Raw genomic sequence first — 24,390 nt, forward strand, 5'->3', positions numbered from 1 at the left:
TCATTTTCAGTACATTCCTGTGAGAAATTGTGTGTTTCTGTCAGGTCTCTTTACAATGCGAGTCTTTAAGGAGACAGCAGGACAGCATTTTGATGGACTGCACATGCTGACCAGTCTCTTGGCTCCCAAAGGCTCCAGATCAGCACAACCTTTGGTGGAGGAAATCGGTACGTTAGAACCACATGTAACACACTCTCCTAGCTTACTCCTACTGTCACTCCAACTTCTCTGCTGTCTTTCCTTTCTTTCCAGAATTTTACTAGATTTTTTTTTTCTTCTCTGCCTGAATTTAAAGGAGCCTGCAGCACGAGCGAAGCATGTCAGGAAGATGATGATGAGGATTTTGATTGGCAGGTGGAACAGCAGCCGTACGTCGAGTCCTCAGAGGAAGACCTGAGAACATTGCAGAAATACGGCTTCGGAAACCTCAGGACTGGGGTTTTCTCTCGACTTCAGGTATATTGTAGATTAAACCATTCTTTGATTTTTGCCAGAAGAGATTTCAAACATGATTTCTTCAAATTTTACTCAAAGTTTCTAATATTAAAACCATAAATTGCAACAATTTAGAGGAAGCATAATTTAAATTAAGTGGTTAATTTCAGGTACAAAATGTACAATAAATACTGTACATATCCCTTCTTAAACAATAACTTTGCCAGGTACAAAATCTCTGTGCATCTGATATGTGAATTTAAAGAATTGAAAGAAAAAAGCATTTCAATTCCCTATTCCTGTACAGAAAGACGTGAATTTGTCCTCAATGTTCAGTACAACATATAACGTTTAGTACTGTTAGTTGGATTTAAGTACATTAATGCATTTACTTTAGTACTTTATAGTGTACAGTCGTAGTATTTGTGTTAATCAACATAGAGACATATTATGATTAATTTGATATATAATATCTATACTATCTAAATTCTATAGATAATATCTAATACGTAATAATAATCTAATATGGCTTAGGCTGCAGCTATCGATTATTTTAGTATTCGAGTATTATACCGATTATTCCATCGATTAATCTAGTAATCCGATAAGAAGTACTTTTTGCTTATCAAAGAGCAATAGTAAATATACTAGAGAAAATAAGACGGGTCCCTTAAAGTGGTGAAGGAATTTGTTCTCTTGTTTAGAATTTTTTTAATTTTTTTAATTTTTTAATTTTTTTAATTTTTTATTTTTTGCCAAAATTGCAAAGAATATCTGTGAAAACTAAACCCATTTAGTTGCATTTAATTGCCATATTACCTCAAAATGCAAATACAAATATATAAATAACAAAAAAAATCATAAATCAAAATATAAAAATTCTATTTAAAATGACTTTAAAAAGGTTAAACACAATGTACAGTGTTTTCTTTATGTTTTGGTTTGAAATGATCGCAAACTTTGGAAACTTTCTGTCGTTTTCTTTGGCTGGTATATTCCCTCTTCGATTTCTCCCCTTTCCTCCATTTGTCATTCTGCAGCGTCTTCTGTGTTTTCCTGTCCAGGGGTGTCATTATAATAAAAAAAAATAAAAAAATCCAAACCATTGCGTGCACGTTTTTAGCCTCGTTTTGCACGCGCATCACTTTCCACGTGAAGGTTTGGATTTATTGTGGAAAAAACTTGATGGGAAAAAGTGTGAAACGTGTTAGAAATCTCTAAGCCACAACGTGGTAGCGCAGAAGGCGAGAAGGGGAATTGGAGACACAGATAGCGCACGCAACCTTGTACGTACGCTACGTTGCTGAATGAGACCCCAGAGCGGTCCAGAGTTTAGCGGGTGGCGCGCCAGTAATAATGGTCCGTGGGGAAACGCAGCGCATCGTGTGTAGTTAAAAAGACTAAACGAAGCATTTGCCTTGATGCTTTTTTGTATTCGATTTGTTTGAGTTCACCCCTAATGAGAACTATATTTAAATCATTTATACAACTCGACGTTCTATTCGTCTGCGCATCATAACGAGAACGTTTTCTTTTGTTGTGGATACACACAGTGAGAGTACACTTTGACGAGAACCAAAGACTTACGGCTGAGACAGGTTTTCATTTAACACAATTAATGTATTCACTTTAAGTAGGAATGGTAAGTTGGATTACAGAGTAAGATATTGCTCATTAAAATGCAATGAAATAAAAGTTCCGCTAAACAAAAAGAGTTTCAGAGTACAGATACTAAGGCAGGAAAATCTGCACCACATTGGTTAACCAATGAAGTGCATTAAGCGGCAAATGTTTTCCTTCACTGTGCCATTTAGGAAGAGCTGTCCGAAGTGATCGATGTGGAAGACCCGGAAAACTCCACCCCTGCCAAGAGGAGAGCCGATCGCTTGAATTCAGAGACCACCATATTCTGTACTGATCATTATCTGTGAGTGGAACTGTCATTCACTTGGCTACCGATCAAACCTCACATGCTGACGCTCTAAAGTATGACACTATGGAAGCACTATTTAGAGAGGAAACAGTCGGCTGGGGTGCTAGCCGTCATAGAATAGAATAGCAAGTCAACGGATCTAAATCTTATTGAACTCCTTTGGAATGAACTGGATCACAAGGTCAGAAAGAAATATCTATAAAGGACACCTTTGGGAAGTTTTACAAGAGGCATGGCAAAGTATTTCAGGACAATATTTGGACAAATCTACTGCCCAGATGCCAAGAGTGTGTGAAGCTCTTCTTCATGCTAAGGGGGGATTCAATTACCTGGTTTGTTGCATATGAACATGCATGTGTCTCTCAAAAAACGATAACTGTTTCCAAACTTTTGACAGGCACTGTATGATATTCAACATTGAACCGTCTGCCTGCCAGCCAGGATTTTTTTTGTTCACCATGTTGACACCTCAGCAGACACACATTTTTAGGAACATGTTTGTTATTAAAAAACCCCACAATGATTCACATTTTTACACAGCTGTCTTTATACCATGAGTAAGAGCTGATCGCAATTATACAAGGAAACAGGTGCCAAATATATAGTGTTAAACACTAGACAGGATTATTCTTTAATTTACTTTTGAAAAAGAAAAAAAGAAAAAAAAAAGATTATTCTTAAATCTAGTTAGTAAAACTGTCAGAGGAAATGTAGGATTTATTTACTTGATTTGGTGAGTTCCAGGTTTTCTGTGCTTTGTGAGCAGAGTTTGTATTATAACATTAGGATGGTCGTGTATAGAAGCTTCTTTAGGTAGGCACTATATACTTTTGTTTTTCCACAGACACTGTGTTGATTGTGTTCATTTTTTACAGGTGTGATTTATATGAAGGTGAAGAGATGAGGCAAGTTCATCTCAGTTTTAAGCCGTGGTGGAGTGAGCTGAAGCCAGACCTGGATGCTGAAACTAGTGAGTAAATGTCTTAATGTACCCTTTCAATCATTTACGTGACTTGTGTATCCAAAGTGTTACTTTTATGGCTAATTGTATATAGATTATTTACTCTTCTGTAAAAAAATATGTTTGGTAGCACAGGAGGGTTGTTCTGTTTAACACAAATTATATAAGTTAAAACATTAAAACCAAATGGTGAAATCTAGTGACAAAACTGGAGCACAAAACAAGCTGACTGGCTTTAAATGGGAAGTTTTTGCTATTGTAAAAGAAAAAAGGTTCACATCAACAGTATTTGTTATGGATTGACAAAGTGAGAATTCTTTTCTGCCAAGTTTATTATTCTTATTCTTATTCTTATTATTATTATTATTAGCGAGACCTAAAATTTGTAAATGTAGTCTCCTGTTATGGAACGTCAAACTGGCCAAAAATGGCAGCACAGCTGTATTTATTAAGAGCTTTGATCTGTCTGTCTGTCTGTCTATGATGGATGGATGGATGAATGGATGGATGGAGGGATAGGCAGGAAGGCGGGCAGGCTTTAGCTTTTAGCTAGACCTACATTGAGGGAATGTTCAGAGCCTGGCTGAAAATGTTCAAGATTTCAAACTGTGACTGTCAAAACACACACACACACCTGTAGGCTGACAGTCTAAAGCCCATCTTCTCCACCTCTCACTCTGTCAGTGTGCCTGTAACACACACCTCCTTCTCCATCCATCTCTCTGTCAATCTCTCGTAGCACACACTTTACTGCCACATTTTTTTCTATCATTCTACTATTTATCTATATACTAGTCAACACCTTCTCTCTACAAATTACTCTCTCTCTCTCTCTCTCTCTCTCTCTCTCTCTCTCTCTCTCTCTCTCTCTCATCCATCAAATTGTATCTGCTTTTGTTTTCTACTAGTAACACTCTCTCCATCTACCTACTCTTATTCTATCTGGCTTTCTATTGTGTCACTCTATTTGTAATCTACTTTATATGGACAAAAGTATTGGGACACCTGATTTTGTCCCCACAAATGTAAAAACAGTTTTGGTCAAAACCACAAAGTCGGAGGCAAACAATTATATAGGACGTCTTTAAATACGGTAGCTTTTGAGTTTTTTTTTTTTCTTGACTTTAATGAAGGGACCAAAACCCGTGCCAGCATGACAATACTCGAGTGCACAAAGCATGTAGATAAGCTTTACATAGGTTGCAGCGGAAGATCTTGAGTGGCCCGCTAAACAGCTCTGACCTCAACCCTATAAACATGGTGAGGATGAATTAGAACACTGAGTGCACTCAAGTCCTCCTCACTCTACATCAGTGCCTTACTTTACTAACACTCTTGTGGCTAAATGAGCACAAATCTCCACAATCACACTTATCGAGTGGAAGAACTTCCCAGAAGAGTGGAGGTTATTATAACAGTAAACTGGGACTAAATGTGGAACGGGACAATCGAAAAGCATCTTATGTGCAAGTGTCCACAAACATTTGTCCATACAGTCTATGCTATGCATATTTACAAATCCTTTTATACTTTGCCTCATAATGTTTTTACTCATAATGTTTCTAGGCTATTTTAATATTAGATATTACAAACCACTTAAGCAATGCATTATGATATATCATTGGACGGTTTAAGAATGCTTTGACAGAAGAATCCATTAAAGCCATGTTTGTTTTGCTAATGCACTGGAGCTATACAAGAAGAGCTGGGTGATCTGAGCAAACTCATCACTTGGCGTATATTCATAATTTTCAGAATTGTCAAAAATTTGATGCCGTTTTATTTTCCCAATGCATAAATATTCAAGAGAAACATATAACTGCAGTATCGGCTGTACTGAGGGAGGGACCACTTATTTATATGTTGTATGCTTTAACAAATAAATTAAATTTCTATTAAACCAGTCACACACGCCATTCGTGCAGCTGATCTATTATAGATGAGGTCATAAGTTTGCGTACACTTTGCATAACCTGCAAAACGGTCATTTGTAAGTAATAATAAGTGGGTTTATAACAATTGCTATATATATATATATATATATATATATATATATATATATATATATTTTATTATTTCTTTTTTTTCCCCTTTTTTTTCAATTATTTATTTATTTATTTTTTTAATCGCTCAATTGTTTCTCATTAGATATTTTTTTGCATTTTGCACCTTCTGCAAGGTGCATATAAACTGTATGCAAATCCTTGACAGGATGTTTTTTTCTGTATTGTTTAACTGGAAAAACAACAAGGATACAAAATGAGATTTTTTGCAAGCGTATCGGTTGCCATAAATCTCGGTCAGTTACAGAGACTGAGCCAAACCATTGTGAATTTATGCTGCTCTTGGTGCGTTTTGTGTTTTAATGTCAAATGGACCGCAGTACACCACCAGATAGAAACGTTTGTAAAGCTGTTATTCATGCTATTCTTTTTCAATGAAAATATGTGTTTGTCCACAGTAAATCTTCACGTGCAATAAATTACCTGTCTTTTGTGTGTGCGTGTGTGTATAAACAAAAGTGAACATGCATGCGTCGGTCTCTTGTTCTTCTTCTTCTTCTTTCGGCTTCTCCCATTAGGGGTCGCCACAGCGGATCATTCGTCTCCATACCCCCCCTGTCCTCTACATCTGCCTTTTTTAAACCAACTACCTGCATGTTTTCTCTCACCACATCCATAAACCTCCTCCTTGGTCTTCCTTTTTTCCTCCTTCCTGGTGGCTCCATCCTCAGCATTCTTCTACCAATATACCCCATGTCCCTCCTCTGAACATGTCCAAACTATCTCAATCTCACCTCCTCACCTTGTCTCCAAAATGTCCTACATGCGCTGTCCCTCCAATAAACTCATTTCCAATCCTGTCCATCCTCGTCACTCCCAACAAAAACCTCAACATCTTCAGCTCTGCTACCTCCAGCTCCACCTCCTGTCTTTTACTCAATGCCACTGTCTCTAAACCATACAACATCGCAGGTCTCACCACAGTCCTATAAACTTTCCCTTTCACTCTCGCAGATACTCTTCTATCACAAATCACTCCTGCTACTCTTCTCCACCCACTCCACCCTGCCTGCACTCTTTTCTTCACTTCCCTAACACACACTCTATTACTTTGCACTGTTGACCCCAGGTACCTGAACTCCTCCACCTCGTGCCGGTCTCTTAAAAACAGTAAAGGACTAGATGTTGCACTGTACAGTCTTGCTCACTGCCTGATCCCTCCTTTCCAAGCCAATGAAACACGGTTTGCTCAATTTCACGCTAGTTTAAAACAATCCCTTGATGTTCATCCAATCCGATGTCACCGTTTCACTTCATTCAAAGTTGACCTTTTTTTTTTACTGCGGCTGAGGTGTAAAATTCCCAGAATTGCCCCTATTGATATACAAACCATCGGTATACAAAGATCAATAGTGTTTTGATGTCTTAAAGTGAGTGGTACAAAAGTCAATGCGAAACACATGATCTCGTTCATCTGTGAAGTGATCGATGCAGGAAGAGCGACGTATCACGGGGTATGACTTTTCACAAATATCTTTAAACAGCAATATGAGCTTAGTCTTGTTTCTTGGTGGTTATTTAGTATCGAAGCAGTTTTATATTCAATTAAAGCATTTTTTTGATTTAATAACTTCAGCACAAGCAGTAATTTTAGGTCATTGTTTTGATGAAGGGATGATTCGGTCTATGGATGCACCAGGCTGTGTATTAAAGGTGAAAGGGGCTTTTAACAATGTAGGAAGCTGGGCCCAGTGTCAGCCATGATACAGGGTTAAGGGCCTTGCTCAAGGGCCCTCAAAACCTTCTGATCGTTAACCTATGAGCTACCAAATTGAAGTTTTGTTAATATTTAATCATTTTTAGTCTATTAAGAAAAAAATGCAGGCGCAGAAGATATTTTAAGAGGCAACACACCTTTAAGTGAAACGTTACTATTGTACTTAAAAAATGTTGTCATGCAGTCTGTGTACTAAAATATAAAGCGGCGATACGTTGAATATTGTCAAATTATCTTTCCAATTCTAACAAGTGAATCATTGGTTTATTGTAATCTTATAATACGAAATTCTAGATAAGTTTGACTCTGTTCAAGATATTTTCAGTTGCTAAGATGTCTTTGTTTGAAAAAAACTATTTTTGTCAAATGATTTGATTGTTTAGTGTTTATTTTTTTCCTCCCTCGTGTGGAATTCTAAACTTTCTCCACTTTTTTGGGGTCATTTCTGAATTGAAAAGGCAGACAGTTTGCTGACTCTTTATTCAGCCATCAGTTGTCAGACTGGACCAGCAGGTGGCATCACTTTGCCAGCAAACCCATAATAGATTGTGGGATTTGGGGGATTTGTAACTAAATCACTAATGGCAGTGTAATTTATTGGCTGGAGCATTATGATTGTAGCTGTTTGGATCATGTGGTCAGTTTCAATTACTTAACCCCATGGTGACTCATAGAATAACATTTGCCTGTTGGTGCTGTGGTGTTGAATTGCGGACTCATTTTGCAACTGTCACGCAGCATGATTCATTTGGGTATTTTAGTCAGTGAAGCATACACACCACCCCAAACTGCCTACTCGCAAGCCCTCTGTCAATCTGCTCTCTCCTTCTCTCTTGCTTTCTCTCGCTCCTTTGGCATTTAAAATCAGTGGGTTTATCTGACACATTTAAAGCTGTGATGCATGGGTCATTGACTGTGTGTGTGTGTGCGTGTGCGTGTGCGTGCACGCATTGAGAGATGAGAGCGATTAAGCGCTGCAGAGACGTCCCGACAATTCAATCACACGCTCGCACACTTTGTCTGCCTTGAGCAGCCTGTTAATTTTGCAAAAGCCCTACGGCCCTGACGAACAAATGACACTCAGCCATCAGCGTATGGTGCCTCAGAGGAAGCCCAGGCGGAGAAAGGATTAAGATGGAATAGATAGTGCTATTGAGAGACACAGAGAGTGAGATTGAGTGAGAGAGAAAGAAAGAGAGAGAGAGAGAGAGGCGCGTCTCCGATCCGCAGGAGCATGACTGTGCCACCGGAGCAGCTGTCAGTCTTCAGTAAGCAGACATCAATCAGCAGCATGGATCTTTGATATGCTCGCTGCAAGACTTGCCCTCTAAAGAACAGCTATTTAACACGCACGCATTTCACACTCGACTGTCTCATAGAGTTGTCATACACGTGTGCGTGTGTGTGTGTGTGTGCGTGTTTATTTTTTATATATATATATATATATATAATATATATACACACACACACACACGAATAGTAATGTTTGTCTCTTGGCATTGGAGTCCCATAGCATTTCAGCTGACTGTTTATCTAGAGTTACTGTATGTTTTTCTGTCTGTTTATAAAAGCGCTCCAGGCCGTGTTCAACCAGCCCTCTCACTAACTGACAAGCCTTCATGCTTGTCTTCTTCAGCACCTGTAACAGCTTAGAAAAACACTTTATTTTTATTTAAGAAAAGCGCTTCATTCCTTATTTTTTTGGAATCGGTAAATATCTTTTTTCACGCAAACCTTTTTTCCAATTTTCAAAATGCGCTTGTGAAAAGAAGGCCTGTTTGTTGCGCGATTCAGTCGGTCCGCCTAACACTTAAGACTAATCGATTATTTACGTTGACAGCATTATAAGCGTTGACATTTTATTAGCAGGCTGCAGGTTCGCTCATCTCAGATTAAGTAATTAAGTTGCCGTTTTTATCTATTACCGTTCGCCAGGTCAGAAGTCAAATGCAGATCTTTTTTTAGAACATTTCATTGCTGCACTTATACATAATTAAAACCGGGAAAATATATCAACCTTTTAATAAGCAGTCATAACACGTAAAAAAACAAGAATCAGCTTTTATAATTCAGCAATTGTAAAACTGATGGTTGACGTCTGTCTTTACTACATTCTACACCGGCACAATAGAGTGTATACTGACCAGCAACATATTATGGAAACTGCTCTGACTGGGACCAGAATCCCTACAGAGAGTAGTAAAGACTGTTGAGAAAATCAGCAGAACCTCACTTCCTTCTATACAGGGCCTGTACAAGAAACGTCTGATTGTGTTATCCGTGTGTGTGTGTGTGTTACTATTGTCTTGTCTATATGCTAAACTTACTATTGTCCTGTCTATATATTACCTGTCTTGCCTATACTGACTGTCATATGTTCATCTGCACATGGAGTCTTTGGAAAAATGCAGTTTTGTTCTGCTTCGCAAGTTGCTGCCCAGCTGAACGACAGTAAAGTTCAATTTGACTTGACATGACCATCACTTTTTCTTACTTTCACCATTCTTTTCTTTTGAGTGTGGACTCAAATCTGTAAAACTTAAACTCTTAGCCTCAAACCCTAAATTTAAAGCCGTAACCCTAAACCCAAAGCCCAAAGCTTTAAACCCAAAGCTCTAAACTCAAAGTCCTAAACTTAAACTTTAAATTTAAAGCCCTAAACACTAAATTTTAAAGTTTAAACTCAGAACCCTAAACTCAGTGTTGTACCTCAAAATCTAAACTTAAAGCCCTTAACCCTAAACTCAATTTTAAACCCTAATATCTAAACTCAAAGCCCTAAACCCAAAATTCAAAGATTTACACACAAAACTCTGAACCCTGAACTAAAGTCCTTAAACCCTAAAATCTAAACACAAATCCTTAAACTCAAAGCCTAAAACCATAAACTGAAAGCCTTAAAATCTTAATCTTAATATTTAAGCCCAGAGCTCTAAACCAAACTCTCTAAATCAAAAGCCAGAACCCTAAATCATCCCTCAGGAGAAAACTCTTAAAACATTTAATGCTGAAGAATATTCCTAAGCGAGATCTTTGGCTATCTGTCAAATGTTTAATGTACCGATACTGAATGTCAGTGTTGATTTTATTCATTCATTTATTTATTTATTTATTTATTTTAGTTATGCTCTACTACCTTTTAATATGCACTGCACATTCAGCTGATGGGCTCTTTAGTGTCGAATCAGGTTTATATTAAATTCACTTTTACTCCCACGCAAAACAAACTGCAAGCGCTGCAAACAGGAACACTTTTATCTGCAGCACATACCAACCTCCTGATATTCTAAAACGTGTGAAAATTTGTCTTACATATTTTGCATCACAGTTCTGCCAGGTGGAAGAAGCATCTTTAATGACACATATATAATAGATGTATAATAGAAATTTATCAGTAATGCTCTGTAGCTGAATAAGTCTTACACACACACACACACACACACACACACACACACACACACACACACACACACATTCACACACACTGCATTAAGCTAGTACTCGTGTAAAGCCACCTTTTATTGCCCTTTAATTGCCTGGATTGACAGTTCCAAGCAGGCTGGCTGTGATTCAGATATCGTAAATGCCACTGCCAGAATACATCTCCTGCCTCCACACTCCATCAACGCTGTTTGCTTTTCGGAGAGATTCCCCCCCGACTGCATCATCCTTGTTAAGTCATAAAATTAAAGCTAATTAGCTTCGCTGCGTTTAGTTTTTTTTTTTTTTTATCATTGTTGGCCCGGTTGGTGTTTGGACTACATTTTGGAATTACAGAAACCTCCCTTGGAGTTGGAAGAAAATATGATGTGTAGCAATAAATTCATTTCGAAAGGTTTTTTCTAAAAGATGGGTAAAGTATTGCCTTATGTGAGAATGATTGAAAAGCTCTGTGAGCATTACACAATTTCGAACTCATTTATGAGTGGGCTCTCGCACAAAGCTCAACACAAGATTTGAGCACAGTCCAGTGTTAATTTTTTTTATTTTTTTGACAGATGACCCAATTAATTCATTCATTCATTCATTTCAAGTAACATTTTATCCTCATCAGGTTGGTGGTCAATCAGGAGGAACGCCCATGAACATTGGTGGGGAGTAGGACAAAAAAAACATTTTGTTTATAATGTTCGTTGAATATCCTTTCACAAAAAATACAATCTGGTGCATATTGTGTGTATTCTTGTGCGTTTCTCAGAGTCCGCTTTAGTCACGAAAGGTTTACACTGTATTATAACGAAATTAGACTTCCTAATTAAAATATGTATACATTTTGAGAAGTAATGAAGCTAAATTAATAATATAGCACATTGTATGAGTAATATTGCATGTTGGTCAACAGAAGTGAGATGGTAATGCCCCTAGTTTACACACTTGTGGTTGACCACACTGTTGTACACAAACAATAACAAAGAAAAAAACAATATGCAGGGAAAATATAATATACAGGGTTTTGGGGGGGAACTCATTCTATACCTGAACCCTTTTCGCAAACCTGAAACCCAAAACTTATGTATGTAATAAAACACCCTAAACCTTAAAAACATCAAAATACAAAGTTTAACATTCATCCCTGACCCCTAAACACAAATCTGCACCCAGAACTCGACCCCCTCATCAATAATCTAAAAACCGAACCCTAAATCCAGTAAACAATCCTGAAGCTTAATCTCAAAACTCATCCCTGAACCCCTTTAAAAACTAGGTGCAAACTACCTACCAGTATGTTTTTGGGAGGTTAAAAGTAGCCATAGAACTCTGAGGAGATGATGAACAGAAATGGTAAACAAACAGTAACTGGACAAACGGTAACACAATTTCAGGATCCATTTTTAAGTTGTGGAGTGGCATCGTCTCAGACTACGCCACCATGATGCCCATTAACTGTTTGGTTTTGATCCATTTTTAGTTAGTGTAGTTTTACTCTATTGCGGGTTATTCCCCATTTATCTATATCTCTTGTAGCACATAAAAACGAGTAACTGAAACTCACAGCATTGAGCAGGTGACTGTAACGAGTGTGGTTCTATAAAACTTTTTTAGTGATCCGAATCGCACCGAGGCACCACTTCCATATGTGTGCATATCATTAAATTCCGCAATGACTGCTGGATGTTGCCTCGGCAATGTTGGCTGATTTACTGAGCCTGGAAGTAATCAGCAGCTTTGTTAATTTGCTGAAACTGCTAGCACGATGGTCGCCGAAGGCGACATGAAGATATCGGTGTAAACGACGTCATGATGGACTTTGTCGGCATGATGAGGGTATTGTTCGTGCGCCGACTGGCTTCATTGTTTACAGCAGTTGCGTGTTTGCACTTGCAAATTTTTTTGGCAGCGCGCCGCTTTCTCTCTCCTTCACTGGGCATTTCTGTGAATTTGGTTATAGAGAATTGAAAGTCTTCCCCTCTTTGTGGAGCCCTTATCTGACTGGCTGAGCGCGACATGTCAGTCACGCTCATTTGCATGGAGATTAGCTTCACTGAACTTTTACCTCTGCATAACAAGTATCTGCTCTCCAGTGACATGAATGCAGAACAGTGAACCTGGAGGTGGTGGACATGTAGTTTAACAAGTATCCGACTGGACTTTAGAACATGCATTTTGCACTGAGGAATTAGTTACGTGACATTTAATGGTCATTCGTGTGTCGGTCGTGTGAAGGTGCATATTAGCTTGTAATAAACTTAAGTTAGAAACTGACTATGTCTAAAAAATGTATTCTTTCTTTATTGGTATTTCTTGGCACATAAATTGGTAATAATCAGAGCAGGTCATGGCAGAGGAAGCATTCTCTTTTAATGGCAATGATTTGTACCAAAAACAACCCAAAAAAAATACTGATGAAGTCGTCTGCTAGTACATGCAGCACCTACTTTCATGGCCAATTCCCACTCACTATCTTCCTTATGGTACAACTAAACAGGACAAAGGTTATCAGATGCTTCCATTATGGAATCCAGTCAAGAATCCAGATCAGAACTTTTCAAACCGCTACATAAGGCAACATCAAAGGGCTGCGTTTCAATCTCCCCTCTTCTGCATGCTTGAGCTCCAAGATGCCCTGAGATGATTGTGTCATTATGAATGATAGAGTGTATGCCATGTTGCCTCTTCCTCCCTGACTGCACAGCCAGTTTTGCTGTGTTGATCTCCTTGACTCTGTGGAGAGCTGTGGCAAGGACCACAACTTGAAGCCTTGAAAAAGCTGTAGGTCTGTAAAAGTTTTGCAGCCTTGGACACTTCTAATAAAAGGATATTTCTTTCCTAAATGGCAGAATTTCTAGATGTATGTATAAATGCAGTTGAATAGCTCACCATGCATTATGTACATGCATTTATATATATATATATATACAGTGCCTTGCGAAAGTATTCGGCCCCCTTGAACTTTGCGACCTTTTGCCACATTTCAGGCTTCAAACATAAAGATATGAAACTGTAATTTTTTGTGAAGAATCAACAAGTGGGACACAATCATGAAGTGCAGCATACTCTCTCCAGAAGTTCAGTGAGGATCTCTGAATGATCCAATGTTGACCTAAATGACTAATGATGATAAATAGAATCCACCTGTGTGTAATCAAGTCTCCGTATAAATGCACCTGCACTGTGATAGTCTCAGAGGTCCATTTAAAGCACAGAGAGCATCATGAAGAACAAGGAACACACCAGGCAGGTCCGAGATACTGTTGTGGAGAAGTTTAAAGACGGATTTGGATACAAAAAGATTTCCCAAGCTTTGAACATCCCAAGGAGCACTGTGCAAGCGATAATATTGAAATGGAAGGAGTATCAGACCACTGCAAATCTACCAAGACCTGGCTGTCCCTCTAAACTTTCAGCTCATACAAGGAGAAGACTGATCAGAGATGCAGCCAAGAGGCCCATGATCACTCTGGATGAACTGCAGAGATCTACAGCTGAGGTGGGAGACTCTGTCCATAAGACAACAATCAGTCGTATACTGCACAAATCTGGCCTTTATGGAAGAGTGGCAAGAAGAAAGCCATTTCTTAAAGATATCCATAAAAAGTGTCGTTTAAAGTTTGCCACAAGCCACCTGGGAGACACACCAAACATGTGGAAGAAGGTGCTCTGGTCAGATGAAACCAAAATCGAACTTTTTGGCAACAATGCAAAACGTTATGTTTGGCGTAAAAGCAACACAGCTCATCACCCTGAACACACCATCCCCACTGTCAAACATGGTGGTGGCAGCATCATGGTTTGGGCCTGCTTTTTTTCAGCAGGGACAGGGAAGATGGTTAAAATTGATGGGAAGATGGATGGAGCCAAGTACAGGACCATTCTGGAAGAAAACCTAATGGAGTCTGCAAAAGACCTGAGACTGGGACGAGATTTGTCTTCCAACAAGACAATGATCCAAAACATAAAGCAAAATCTACAATGGAATGGTTCACAAATAAACATATCCAGGTGTTAGAATGGCCAAGTCAAAGTCCAGACCTGAATCCAATCGAGAATCTGTGGAAAGAACTGAAAACTGCTGTTCACAAATGCTCTCCATCCAGCCTCACTGAGCTCGAGCTGTTTTGCAAGGAGGAATGGGCAAAAATTTCAGTCTCGATGTGCAAAACCGATAGAGACATACCCCAAGCGACTTACAGCTGTAATCGCAGCAAAAGGTGGCGCTACAAAGTATTAACTTAAGGGGGCTGAATAATTTTGCACGCCCAATTTTTCAGTTTTTTATTTGTTAAAAAAGTTTGAAATATCCAATACATTTTGTTCCACTTCATGATTGTGTCCCACTTGTTGATTCTTCACAAAAATTACAGTTTTATATCTTTATGTTTGAAGCCTAAAATGTGGCAAAAGGTCGCAAAGTTCAAGGGGGCGGAATACTTTCGCAAGGCACTGTATACATATATATATATATATATTATATAAAGCTAATCAAGCAACAGTGGACCTAAACGATGTACGACACCTCGGACGCGCACAGCTGGGATGAGCGTATCTCTTGCCCTGTAAATGCTCCACTCTCAATAGCGGTCAAACGGAGGAAAGTTGTCTCAGTGTGGATTTTTCTTTTCTGTTTCAAATGGTTTCAAACAGCAATTTTAGTGATAAAATCATGTCTTCCAAGTGCCCAAGTATGTCTCCTGCTTGTAGTGAAAAAAGAAGAGGAAAGCCATCAGTTTAGAGAAGAAAATACAATTTGTAAATCAGCATGAAGCAGGAAAGACTCGTCACAGTCATAGCACCATCTTTAACTTACGATGGGGTCGTCGTAACGTATCTCCATCGTAAGTAGAGGACTACCTGTAATTATAAGCACTGCTGCCATATGTAGCGAGATGCATGTTATGTCTGTATCCTTTCTAAATGCAATCTTGCAGTTTTGCGAGATCAGCGCGGCAGCTCATGAGTTCCATGTATGGCGTATACTCCAGGATGCTTCAGGTGTGTCTGTACGAGTTCAACTCGAAGTTCAGAACAGTCTAGTCAAGTCCAGTCAAGTGCCCTGAGTCCATTTGGCTAACAAAACCAGATTTTTCAATGTGGCAGAATCATTCTCAGGCAAATAATGTCAACCATGACGGTTCGTTTCGTGTCGTATTGTCTTCTTAAAGGATATCCTAAATTATGTGGTAATTAAAAAAAGATTACAATGATGTATTCATAGTCTTTAGCAAGTGTCTGGAGTAGAGTGTATATTTACACCAGCCTGTCTTTTAGACTCGGGAATCCTAGTCAGACATTTATCATTTTCTTTTCGTACAAAGGCTCGGCCTCGGATTGCGAGAGTGAAAGTGAGAGAGCGTGAGTGAGAGCTCCTGTCATCATGTTGCAGGAATCCAGCAGCTCCTGGCCAAGCCAAGACCCAGCTGCAGCCAGCAGCCTCGTTTGAAGTGTGTGTGTGTGTGTGTGTGTGTGTGTGTGTGTGTGTGTGTGTGTGTGTGTGTGTGCGTGCGTGCGTGCCTCCAGATCCCAGATCAGTTGTGTATACCAAGGGCTCTGTAATGGGGAAGCTTGTACTCCTATTCTACTGCCAGACAGATGATCACTTTCAGCTGCGCTCTTTTTCTCTCTCTCTCTCTCTCTCTCTCTCTCTCTCTCTCTCTCTCTCTCTCTCCCCACCCCCCCTACCCATCAGTCAAACTCATTAATCCCCTCTCCGTGCACTTACTTCAGCTGCACACATTAAACATTTGCAGTGATCCATCTCTAAGCAATAAACTCACCTTACGGAGTCCAACTTCTCTCTCGTGTATGCGTGTGTTTTGTTTTGCGCTCGCACCAGAACAGTCATCCATCTTTCCTCGCACAATATGTGTGCGTCGAAGCGAGTTTGAGAAAGGGGATCAAATTCTGCCTGTCGCAGCGCCGTCCAAACTCTTTATTTTATTGGGGGACAGATGGAGAAAGCATAGGGGGGTTCGAGCCCAAAACTGGGAAGAAAAAATAAAACATCAATTAAACAGACTTGCTCACTTTCATATATTGGATTCAAACATATTAATTTATGTTACAAGCTTAATATTGCCTTTGCCCTACTGAAGAGTTTTATAGCTTCATATCAGTGCTTCTATTGTTCATTACAGCAGCATTATTTATTAGGAAAAAGAAACATTTTCCACTTAACACCCACTTAAAATCTTTTTGCCTTTGTGTCTAGCCAAAGACCTATGTATACCTTGTACGAAAAATCCGATCAGGATAACAAATGAAACAATCTTTCTTGCTCTCTCTCTCTCTCTCTCTCTCTCTCTCTCTCTCTCTCTCATTCGATCTGTTTGTTTTTCTACATCTTGGTACTATAGTTAGTTTCAGCATTTCGTGTGCATTGTGTTGTGCTCGGATCTTGTTTCTCCCACACGATATGTAAATGAGCGCTCTTCAGCTAGGTGAAGTGTGGGACGTCAGGAGGCCGTCAACAGACATTCCATTTTCACAGCGTGCATTTTTTTTCCGTCTTGAACAGTCGTCTGTTAGGAGTCAGGAACCCCGACAAAACACTCGCACCCTGCAATTTCATGCTCGTCATTTGTCGTGAGGTGCAGGGAATACAAGCGCACGAGAGATACCAAGCAAGACGAAGTGGGTATAATCAGCAGGCGTGTTGATAGTGATGTACTGTATCGATTGCGAATGAAGAAAGGCTGCCCACTGTCTGGGAAAAGTAGTTGGAGAAAGAATTGGGTGTCAAAGTGTAACGCTAAAAGTCTACTTGAGTGAGTAAATGATTAACAGTGCGGGCATTTGGTTTTATTTCTTCATTTATTTCTTCATGTTTGCTGGTTATTCTACTTAACCTGAAATTTGGCTAGTTATTAAACATACAACAGCAACGCAAAATTAGCTAGAAAGCCCACCCAATGATGATTTTTAATTAAACAGTTAATTAAAAGTTACTTTTTTTTATGAATTGTTTGTAAATCAAGCCAACATGAACACTGATGCTGATCATACTCTACATGAGTAACTCGACTCCGCATTGTCCGTTGTTTGCAGCGGTTGTAATTAAAAAAATAAATAAATAAATAAATAAAAAAAGGACTAGGTCTCAGGTGGTGTGTTCTGGCTTTTGCTCAAAGGTGCAGTTTCATCTGACATTGATGGGAATTTGATTGAATGTCTGTAAAGAAGAAAAATACAAAGGGAGAACACACCGGTGTTGCGAATAGAAGATAAAAAAAAAATCATGGCATTATACATTTTTAATATGTACTTGAAAGAGAGTTTTTAACAAGGGTTGTTTTTCTGTACATTTAATCAGGTAAGAGTAAAGTTACAGTACTGTAAACATAAAATAGCATTTTTGGGGTGGCGTCCGCGATAAACAGGGGATTACTGTACACACAGAATGGTGTAAAACCAAAAACCTTGATTTTCGAATATTTTCAAGCTGTTATATAACACTGTGACACCGCTATATTCAGTGTTTCCTCATCTTGTCACACTGTGACATCAATCACGATATCGACATCAAACACTTGTTTTCAGGGTATATGAACTCGCAAAAAGCCAGAGTTCACTAAACTTTGGAACACAGGGGTATGCGAAAAGGAAACTGGCCAGAGTGGCTTGCTTAAACCGACAGGAAGATTATAGTAACTCTTTACAACAATCACTCTTTACAACTGTGTTGAGTAGAAACGCGTCGCAGAACACACAAGAGCAGAAGACCCCATCGAGTTTTAGACCTGTCAGACAACACCAGGAATTTGAGGCTATTATGAGTGCAATCTCACTGAAACTTACTAAAAAGGACCAAGTGCTTTCTCTTTTTCACTCACTCTCTCTCTTCACTCTCTTTCTCTCTCTCTCTCTCTCTCTCTCTCTCTCTCTCCCCTCCCTCCATCCATCTATCTCTTTAATCTGTCGGCCCAGTTTAGTAGAGCTTGTGCATAATATGATTGGCTGCATAGACAATTCCATGGATGTGCAAGTGTTTGTGTTTCTAATCATTTGGCCAGTTAGTGTATTTCTCTCTTATATAATCAGTGGGTCAAATTCAGGGCTACAAGTCATACTAGAGTTCACCAAACTTGCACTTTGGACCATGGGCGGTATACAAAACTTGTGCCAGAGGAGCAAGAAGGTGTAGTGTGATAATTGCTTCAGTTGTAATATTACCTGAGTAAAGCTTTTAAACAATGCAATGTTTTCCAAGATTTATTTATTTTTAGTATTATTGTGTATTTTTTTGTAAGGTTTCATGGTTTTATTTGTTTCCAATGATACTTGCCTCCTGCATGCAAAAACCAAGTATAAATATACAAGTATTTTTTTGTACACCGAGTACAGTTTAACCCTCCTACATACCCGAATTTGTGCTTCCATTGGGTGTCTTTGCCATACTTTTTTCCAAAGGGTTACGTCATCACACACATGATGAAATGACATCAATTCTGAACATTCTAGCATTCTAACTCCCTTGCATTTAATTCCAGTGACGAATCTGTAACATATATGAAACTGACCTCTGCTAGAACATTGTTCACATTTAGTCTGTTTTTATATTTTTGATTTGTGTCGAGTTAAATGATTTGTAGAATTAATCGTGCTGTTTTTGTATTCAACTAAACTAAAGGTTTTCATGACGGCCAGTGAGTTTCAGGTCAAAACGAATTGTTCTGAGTAAGGAACACCTGTATGCCTGAACATTAATGCTGTTATTTAATCAGCCGATCGTGTAGCAGCAGCACAATGGTCCAGTCCAAAGTCCAGGGCTTAAGTTAATGAACACACAGAACAGCTGTTTTCAGAAGCAGCCGACCTCCTGGTGTTCATACAACACTTCATATTTAGAGTACAGTAATCCCCCTCTTTATCGCGGAATTGCGTTTGCCACATAACTCATTTGTTTTGCTGATTTTCCCGGGCTCTCTCACATAATACGATAGACAAAAAAACGTATAGGGAATTGTTTTTATGGCGTTTTATATTGAAATAATGAAATTTATGAATAAAAATATGGTTATTCATTATAAAATGAAGTAAAATGTTAATACAGTACAGTACTGTATACATTAAATAGCATTTTTGGGGTGGCGTCCGCGATAAACAGGGGATTACTGTATACACAGAACGGTGCGTAAAACCTAAAACATTGGCTGACCATAGTTCTTTGGTTGGAAACACCTTGTTAAAGGAGAATGGCCACACTGGATGGCTTGAACTGGCATTGAACATATAGCAACTCAAATAAGCACTCTTTACAACCGTGATAATTAGAAAAGCATTTCTTTTTAAGAAGTTTCACCCCATCGAGTTTCATTTCATTCAGACACGCACAGGAATCTGAGGCTATTATGAGAACTCTCATTCTCTCTCTCTCTCTCTCTCTCTCTCTCTCTCTCTCTCTCTCTCTCTCTCTCTCTCTCTCTTCAGTTTTGTCCAATTTGGTTGAGCCTGTGGGTAAAATGACTATACAATTACATGAATGTCCAGATGTTGGTGTGTTCCTACTAAATTAGTTCGGGTACTAGAATTTTTCTTTCATTAAAAATATTCAGTGGGTCAAATTGACTTCAGGGCCACAAGAAAAATAGTCATTTGCATCGCCGTTTAATAATTTTGAGCTTCAGTGTTTAACTTGTATGACTCCTTATGGAAATCTAGGATTTCTGGTTGTGCTCGTTTGCAAGCAGACTCAACTTTTACACCGTAATGTTCCAAAATGCCCTGTAAGTTGCTGAGATGCATGTGGCGTTCTTGCAATGTAAATGCATTGATTTGGTCCGATTTCCACCTTTTTCTCCGCAGTTGTGAGTTTCACCGACGAAGAAAAAGAACAGATGAGAAAGTTCACAAATCGTTCCTTTGCGCTGGACAAGGCGAGCCGGTACCATGTCTGGCTCAGTCTAGTGGACATCATCCTGGCTTACATCTACGATGTGCGCACTACAGAAGGAGAACACAACGTGAGTCCGGAATCGCATTGTACCACCAGCTGCTGATATGGTGGAATGTTGCATAAGGGGTGAAGATCTTGAGTTGTAGTTGTATGGTGTATATCTTCACAGACAGAAGCTAAATCAGACAAACACTGTGCATGCGTGTGTGTGCGTTCGCTAGAGATAAAACATGAGAGATTACCGTGTCAAGCCTAATAAAAGACCAGAGATGTGATTACAGCCATTTTGACAGCATAAGCACAACACAAAAGAGATCAGGAAAACATAAAGTGTCCAAATTCTAAAGTGTCATATATTTTTTAGTGGGATTTTATGTTTTGAAGCAATAGTGTCAAACCTGTGGAAAATATCCTAGCAGAATAGGATAAACAGACAATTTATATACGATGTAATGGCTCAATATTCAACCTTTTCTCTTACCTTACATGGATCACATTACAATGATCTATATTTCTATTAAATGGCATGTTAGCAAATGTTCATAGTCAAAAATCCAGTATGTGTTCTGTAAAAAAAAAAAAAAAAAAAAGGTTAATTATACCCAGAAGGTGTTTATTTTATATACTTTAGAGCTAGTTTGGGGTTAACTTGATGATATCGTATCATTATTGTCTAGAGGAATCAGGCGGGTGCTGATTTTCAAAAATGTATTTTATTTTAACTTTGCTGCAATTTAGTTGTAGAAGTCCTTAATGTTTCAACGACGATGAAGTGGCTGAATGAGCAGAAAGAGATTTCATATTCAAACCACGTACAGTGGTGTGAAAAACAGTTTGCCGTGCCGTGCCGTTCATGGTCTGCTGAATGGAAATGACCAAATATCTGCATATGAAAAACTTTACCTCAGTAGGAGAGACACAATTGCACCGCATTTGATGAATCAAATCTCTGTAAGCAGCCAAAACACATTTCGGGAGACAACGGGGTGTCCAAATGAAAACCTTCGAATATAATACAGGTCCTTAGCTTTTAGAGGCATCTTAGCATTGATTAGGTCAGTAGAATTCACCTTCCAAAGGTTGTTTTCTCTATTATTGTGCAACGCTTTCATATTTCTCTGTTATTTGATATTATGACAGTAAGCAAGCTAAAACCAAAAGCATGTGCAATTGCTATCAATTTAAAATTGAAAGCACTTTTAACAATGGACATTGGCCCAAAAGCAGCTTTATAGAATTAAGTAGATTGTGAATATAAATTTTTAGCATTATAAATTAGTCCCTATTTTTTTTCCTCACTAAGCAAGTCAGTAGCAGCTCATTGAGATTGTCTGAGTAAGAAACCTTGAGAGAAACCAGATTTAGAAGGGAACTCATATATGTGCCATCAAATGTCCATTTATTGTAGTTTAATCATTACGGAGGTAATCAACTGTTCACTAAACGATATTCACAATCAGTGTTGGGCAATAACATGTTACTGTAACGTAGTTACTTTTGACAGTAACTAATACTGTAACGTTTTTTTAATAAAGTAACTCCGTTACCATTACCGTATGGTGCGATGTCCGTTACTTTTTTAAATGAATGAATTTTGGCTGAAGTGTATCCTACAGTCTAACCTGTTTACAGCAGCGACGCATTGTAGGATTGGTGAATGAACCACTGTAAACACGAAGAAGACGCACTGTGGGCGTGTCTCTGTTTATTCAGGTCTGTGCGGCAGTAATGGCGAGTCGAGGCGAGGCGAGAGCAAGACGAGTTTCTCAAAGTGGAAATATGCTCATTATTTCTTTTAATTGAGTATAAAGAAAAAACTTTTTAGTCAAATGTAAGTTGTCGTATCGAAAAAACTTTTTAGTCAAACGAAGGTCGTATCTACTGCTATAGGAGCAACTCCAATCTGTCGAAGCTCCTCCAGAAACTCCACGCCTCGATGAAGCTAGAAGCTAACCCGGTGTTATTGTACATTGTTGATCGTTTTCATACTTAAGCTGTGAAAGGAACATTTTTAAGAGCTCAACACAACAGCTTTTATGATGCAGAAGCCACTTTAGTTTTTGATTGTGAATATATTATTCAGCTTGTTTTGTTATTTATTTCAGAAATCCTAGTGATATATTCAGTTTGTGCTGGTCTGACTTTAATAAAATAGTGTTTAAAAATTACTATGTGTTTAAGTCAGTTTTGTGTTTGTATAGACTATAACGCATAAAAGGGCATTAATAGGAACATTAAAGAACGTTCTTAAAAAAAAGTAACTAAAAAGTTACTTTTAACAGTAATGCATTACTTTTTGGTGTAAGTAATTGATTTACTTTTTGAATGAAGTAACTGTATCTAGTTACTATTTCTTAGTAACTAGCACAACACTGTTCACAATATACTCAGATCACCTCTTTGACCAAAGTAACTTATTTTTGTTTGAATAAAGTGAGAATATTTCTTGATCTCGAATATGATATCTGCATTGAAAGCCTTAGTATTTATTCAGTGGTTTTGTTAAGTCATCCTGGGCACCAGCCGAGGTTATACACAGTTCTCTAATCTATTGTCTCAGATGTGTGAGGCTGAGAACTTGCTATATTGAGTAGTGTTTATACTCTGTTCTGTTTATCGACATGCATATTTGACATTAAATGTACATTCAAAAATAAATGTACCTCCATACACTTGTTACATGTCGAATGTTAAATGATATAAACAAATCCGAAGCTGTCAGACTTGGTCAGATTAGTCCATGTTTTTTTTTGCTTTTTTTTGTCATCTTAAAATTCATTCCACACAGCAATTTTGATATAAAGAGCCATTGAACAGATGTCCCATACCAGCAATAAAAATAGATATGTTAGTGTATGAAAATAGTCATTTCTTCACGGATATGAGTTTTAAATCACACGTTTAAAAGCATCGCGGAATGCCGAAGCTATAATTCCGGCGAAGACCCAGAGCGCAGCTCCTGTAAACAGATCTGCTGGAACGCATCCCGAATGTACGACCCACAGTACGCGTTAACATCTGCACTGTAGTTTCCGCTTGCAAAAGGCAGGAAAACTATTCCGATTTCCTTATAGTGTTCCCTTTGTTGAATGCTTTGGTGTACAAATGTGTTGCTCTCATTACGAAAAGAAATCTGGAAATGACATTAGATGTTTGATGTGGACAGTTTGAGAGCATGTGCGCTTTTGATTGATTGTGCCTCATGTGTAATACAGTATGTTGTGTTTTGCAGGTGGAGTCAGCATGGACTATCAGAAAAATCAGTGGGACATTAAGCTGGCTGGAGGTATGGTATGCTATAGTATTTCAGCTATCAAGTGTTGCCAAGGTCAATGAAATCTGTCTTGAGCTCTTTAGAAGTAACCGTGCGGTGCCTGTAACTTTAAATAAAAGACAAAGAAACTGCTGCTTTAACCAATCAGAATTCGAGTTGGCGACACGGGGCCATCTAGCAGGCGTACGATGATGTCAGCATTTTTATATCCTTCGATTGGATGGTCAGAGTGCACTAGTCAGAGCTAGCAAAGTGCATCTGTAGCAAAATGCGCATGCTAAAATATGTAGAGATTTGAAAGATGTACAATATTTCTAGCTACACGATGACTGACGAAGGAGAAGAAATTATTGATTTGGTCGCAGATATACTTACAAGCCTAGTTATTGACGGGATTGAGGGGGAAAAAAAAGGCTGGGAATTAAGAGGAAATGTCGGTCAAACTCTTTCAACAAACGTGTATACTTTTGTGTTTTTATTTCCTGTAGAATTTGCACAAATGCACACACACACTACAAAAAATGCACTGAAACCCAGGGTGGACTATAGTTCCATTTTTTGAGGTTAATATTGATTGATTGTTTCTGCTATAGACGATGTATGTGGTGCAGCTGTGGCTGAACTAAAAGGAGACTTGTTGGATTGTGTTCATTGGTTTTCTTGCTTTAGTAATGGCA

The 24,390-nt window shown here is 38.5% G+C and overlaps 1 protein-coding gene across 1 annotated transcript in view; it reads left to right on the forward strand.

The window, feature by feature from the left end:
• The window catches only part of shq1 (SHQ1, H/ACA ribonucleoprotein assembly factor), a 67,526-nt gene that overhangs the window by 16,141 nt on the left and 26,995 nt on the right, over positions 1-24,390 (forward strand). The window contains exons 4-9 of the mRNA XM_046834633.1: positions 45-167; positions 296-456; positions 2,250-2,362; positions 3,244-3,338; positions 20,349-20,506; positions 23,672-23,725. Coding sequence (XP_046690589.1) covers positions 45-167; positions 296-456; positions 2,250-2,362; positions 3,244-3,338; positions 20,349-20,506; positions 23,672-23,725 — 704 coding nt within the window. The remainder of the gene's footprint in view (positions 1-44; positions 168-295; positions 457-2,249; positions 2,363-3,243; positions 3,339-20,348; positions 20,507-23,671; positions 23,726-24,390) is intronic.

The sequence above is a fragment of the Silurus meridionalis genome, chromosome 1 (assembly GCF_014805685.1).
Source record: "Silurus meridionalis isolate SWU-2019-XX chromosome 1, ASM1480568v1, whole genome shotgun sequence".
Lineage (NCBI taxonomy): Eukaryota > Metazoa > Chordata > Actinopteri > Siluriformes > Siluridae > Silurus > Silurus meridionalis.